The 4,348-nt window shown below is 44.0% G+C and overlaps 1 protein-coding gene across 1 annotated transcript in view; it reads left to right on the top strand.

Moving 5' to 3' along the window:
* The first annotated feature begins 407 nt into the window (after positions 1-407).
* Positions 408-4,348, top strand: part of pdgfd (platelet derived growth factor d) — a 38,667-nt gene continuing 34,726 nt past the window's right edge. The window contains exon 1 of the mRNA XM_040187316.2: positions 408-1,055. Within this exon, the coding sequence (XP_040043250.2) occupies positions 938-1,055 (118 nt within the window). The 5' untranslated portion in view covers positions 408-937. The remainder of the gene's footprint in view (positions 1,056-4,348) is intronic.

The following is a 4,348-nucleotide window of genomic DNA, read 5'->3' as shown; positions in this document are numbered from 1 at the left end:
GCTGTTTCTTTGGCTCACTATGTGATGCCTACCAGGGAAGATCTTACTCCAGACAGAGAGAGAGACCTCCTCCCTGTTGAGCTGATGACTGCACTCTCCTCTGAGGGTTTCCTTTAGAAAGATGTCGGCCTCGATCCACTTTGAGGACGAAAGTCCATCAACATGAGCGTCAGGTATATTAATGAGAGATAGATAGGTAGGCAGGCAGGCAGGCAGGCAGGCAGGCAGGCAGGCAGGCAGGCAGGCAGACAGACAGACAGACAGACAGACAGACAGACAGACAGACAGGTAGATAGATATACAGGTAGGTAGATACATAGTTGGGCAGGTAGATTTTTGCACCCCACCAAAGTCTCTCTTAAATTGTCTTTTTCCTCCTCTTCCCTGACACGCACACGGGCACACGCAGACACACATGAGCGCGCAAACAGCGCGCGCCACTAAATGTTTTTGAGGCGCCAACTTTTCGTAGCGCACAAACCAGTAAACTATGCGGGATATTTCTGAGCGAGCGGACAATCATTCGTTTGCCTCGCGGTGATAAGAGGCGCGGCGCCTGTAAGCTCACGTCTGACCGTGAAAGCAGCACTTTCAACGTGACTCCTTTTCACCTGCGCTTAATTGCGTCGGAGTTTTTTTTAAACTTTTTGCTCCCGGTGGTCCGCGTACGTAACTTTCAGACGAGGACAAATATTTGGAATTTTGGGGGCATTTTGGCACCAGGCGGGACATCGCGCGCGCCGGGCGTCCGACGCAGAAGTCAACAAGTGGCTCTCGTGCGGCAGGAGAAGAGGTGCTATAAAAAGCGCGTGCGGGTCGCCGAATGGGAAGCCGTGTTTGTACCGAGGACCGTTTCGACTGGAGCGCATTTAATTGAAGCCACTGGAAGGAGAACGGGACAAGTTCGTAAGTTTGCACCGGTTTGTTGTTACTCACCATGAGGTCACCGGCGGTTTTCCAGACGTGGACGGTTTTATTGTTGGGGATTTTAACCGGGGCCGTGAGTGCTGAGGTCCCCACCTTCAAAGTGCTGAGGGGCAACACCAGGAGGGACGGTGAGTCTTCTTTCTGCTCTCTTTTCCTCTGTGCTCAGTGTGTCTGGTTGTAGTGATCATGATGTGAAGGTAAAAAAAATACTTAATCAGCCTGTAGCTAATAGTCTTAACTTGACCCATTGAAAATTGCTGGTCTTTATTATTATTATTTTTGTTTAGATCAGGAAATTATATATTATATTGGATATTTGGGATTTTTTGTATGTATAATCTTTCTCAGCTGAACTCCTGTATTTGATAGATCAATGGTATATTGACATATTTAAATTTAAAACTCTTTCTATCTGCCTTGTGGTCACTTGTTTGTTCGTGTGACACTTGACTTGTTGTGTAACTAGTTGTTGGGTCAGAAGGAAAGAGAAAGAAAAGTAAAATGATGTACAGTACAAACAAAAGAGAAAGTGTGACAAACTGCCCCTAATTGTTAGTCAGATTAGTTCATGTCTGTCCCAGACAACACTGTGCTAGTCAACAAATGAATTATATAAATTCTGCTGTATTAGGTTGTAACCTTGGTGTCTCACTCCTGTGTGTATGTGTGTTTGTGTTATTAACATAGTAATAACATGGTTATGGCAAGTCATGGATTTAACTAAAGATTAGAAATGGCATCGTAGACACCGTAGCAACTGGTGAGCTGCACTGTGAGACAAAGCCGGCTGACAGAAGAGTGATGACAAGGAAACCGCTTATCGCCAAAAATATAAGTTGACACTGTCAGGAGATGACAGCTGCACCAACAATGTGGTGGAGAATTTGGTCTGTTCTGTCACAGGGGGGGAAAAAGTGCGGAGCAGGAAATGACAAAACTCCAACATGCTTTTATGCTTCTTTGCATTTTTTATTACTTGTTCCAACAGGATTTAATCAAATCTGCATCTCAGTTGTTGCTACTAAATAAACAGTGTACGTACCTTTTTGAGGCGAAAAAAGTCAAACTTCTTTTGTTTAGTGGTCAGCAGTGATTTAAACCCCCCAATAGGCCTCTCATATATTTATTTTAAACACATACTTAAGCCTGATTAATTTGCTGGAATTTAAATTGCAAGAAAATAGACTACCTGATTGACATTTCCCTTTGCTGTCTCCACTTGCCGTTACAAAACACACATAATTGGTGTAACACACTGCGAAGGCCTCTAATATTTCAGAGGAGAGTTGTTGTCTGTAAAACAATGTGAATGTTTAATCATTTACCGTAGTGTGACGGACGCCATGGCGTGACTGTTTTTGATCACTGCCACTCTCTGAAGATGTTCTTGATGGAGTTGCCAGAGAACGTGTCCCTGTGTTTACTTTTGTACGCGTGTGCGTGCGTGTGTGTGTGTGTGTGTGTGTGTGTGTGTGTGTGTGTGTATCTAAATGCTGCGATGGAATGTAATAGCTCATTTTCAGGAATTTCCCCTCTAGGTTTTTTTCTCCTGTATTTGTTCAGGGTTCGTTGCTTTGGCCTCACATTGAAGCGTGTTTGTGTGCGTATTGAGGAAAGGGGACCTGAGTGTACTTATAGAAAACTAAACTCACAAAACAGCTGTAAACACACAATTTTGCATTTCTGACCCGACAACATACTTCTGATGAAGAGACCAAGTTTTCCAAATAGGATAAAAACTATTACACATCATGTGTGTGTGTGTATAAGCAGCACTTGTATGCAGAGGGAACCAGGGAGTACAGTATTATCAATCTACTTTTAAGTGTGAGATGCTCCTGTTTTTCTATTTTCAATAGTTGGTCTCTGAAAGTTGAATGTTTGGCCCCAGCTGGACATTTGGGACCTTCTAGTCCTTCGTTTTGCCGGAGCTTTCTGGATTGTAACGTTCTGTTAATTCTATTTTCAGGTGTTCGTCTATAGTTGAAATTAGGGATGCCTGTATCTGTGTTCACTCTGTTCTGAAGTCTACGTCACTAATTGAAAAGCTACAATATTCTATTCAGACTCCCTTTTCATGTTGCACGTCGACATATTGACCGGAAGTGTTTAACTGCATGGCCCACCTGGACTATTGCATAACTAACTTAAGGACGAAATAGCTATGCAACACTATTTTCTAACACACACGCTTTACCTTTATCTTAAGTGACAGTTTAACTCAAAAGTATGAAACAATTGAGATGCTGCTTGAAGAAGATGGCCACGCTTTTAGTCAGTGGAATTGTTACTGCAACACACAGTATCTGTATCATGCGGCCATTAAGGCCACTCAACAGATAATATAACTGCCACTCAGGGAAAGTAGCACAATACTTTCTAAAGGCTCCTGGCGTCCTTCTGGTCCTTCCTCTGCTTTCCCAAAAATAGGTCTTCTCTTATCTTCTGCCTTCGTCTGTCAGGGCTGTCTTATCAGTCTCTGCCTGGCTACATATCACTCCATCTCTCCAGACCCTCCTCTTTCAATCTCCCTTTCTCATGTCTCCCCTTATCTCCCCCATCTTTCATTTTTAATCAAAAGCCTTTTCACCCTGTCGCCTCCGTGAGCAAATATAATGTGGCAAACAGTTCCACGGGGACGCACACCAGCACACTTACACAGCACACAAACCACCTGCGGGGGGGTAATACCTTTGTAGACACTTGAACGTACATCGCAGATACATTTTAAAGATGGACATCCAAGCCGGGGTCAGCCCCCCCCTTAAAAAAAGGAACAGGTTATTTACTAATATGCACATATGCAGTGGGAGTGCTGACATGTGTCCTTACGCTGAGTTGAGCGAGGCGTAGGCGCCACAGGTGAGTGTGATGTCGTGCTCCATTTACTGTGTCTGACAGCTTACGGTGGCGTTGCCTCTGACGACAATTTCTCACAAAACACACATTATCGAATGAAGCTGGAGCAAAAGAGACAAAAGTCTCTTTGACACTGCAGTGGAGGTTATACGCCCAGCTTTAAGAGCAGAGAGGTGTATCTGACATCCATCTCACTCGTGTCATTTTTGCGTGGCCTCGGGGCCATACTGTGCTATAATGATAGTAAAGCACCAAGGAAAATCCGTATTCAGAACATTTGTATTGTGCAGCAGCTCATCGGCAGTGAGGTTAAGTAGCTTGTTGGCATCCGACAGTATGATACATAGATTTTACAGCTGCACCATAACGTCTTCGGGTAACCTCTTGGCGTAATGGAGTGGGGACATGATGTCATCAGTCTGCAGCAGTGTGAGTGTAATTACAGTACTCAAACCTGCCCTGTCCTCCTATCAGGTGGTGTGTATCATGTTTATCCGAAATGTTCAATAAGGCCTTTTGCATAGAAATACTTGCAGAAAAAGGATGCAAATGAGTGACTCCT

The sequence above is a fragment of the Gasterosteus aculeatus genome, chromosome 1, assembly GCF_964276395.1.
Source record: "Gasterosteus aculeatus chromosome 1, fGasAcu3.hap1.1, whole genome shotgun sequence".
Classification (NCBI taxonomy): Eukaryota; Metazoa; Chordata; class Actinopteri; order Perciformes; family Gasterosteidae; genus Gasterosteus; species Gasterosteus aculeatus.
The sequence above is the reverse complement of the archived record's forward strand: the minus strand, read 5'-3'. Positions and strand labels throughout refer to the sequence as shown.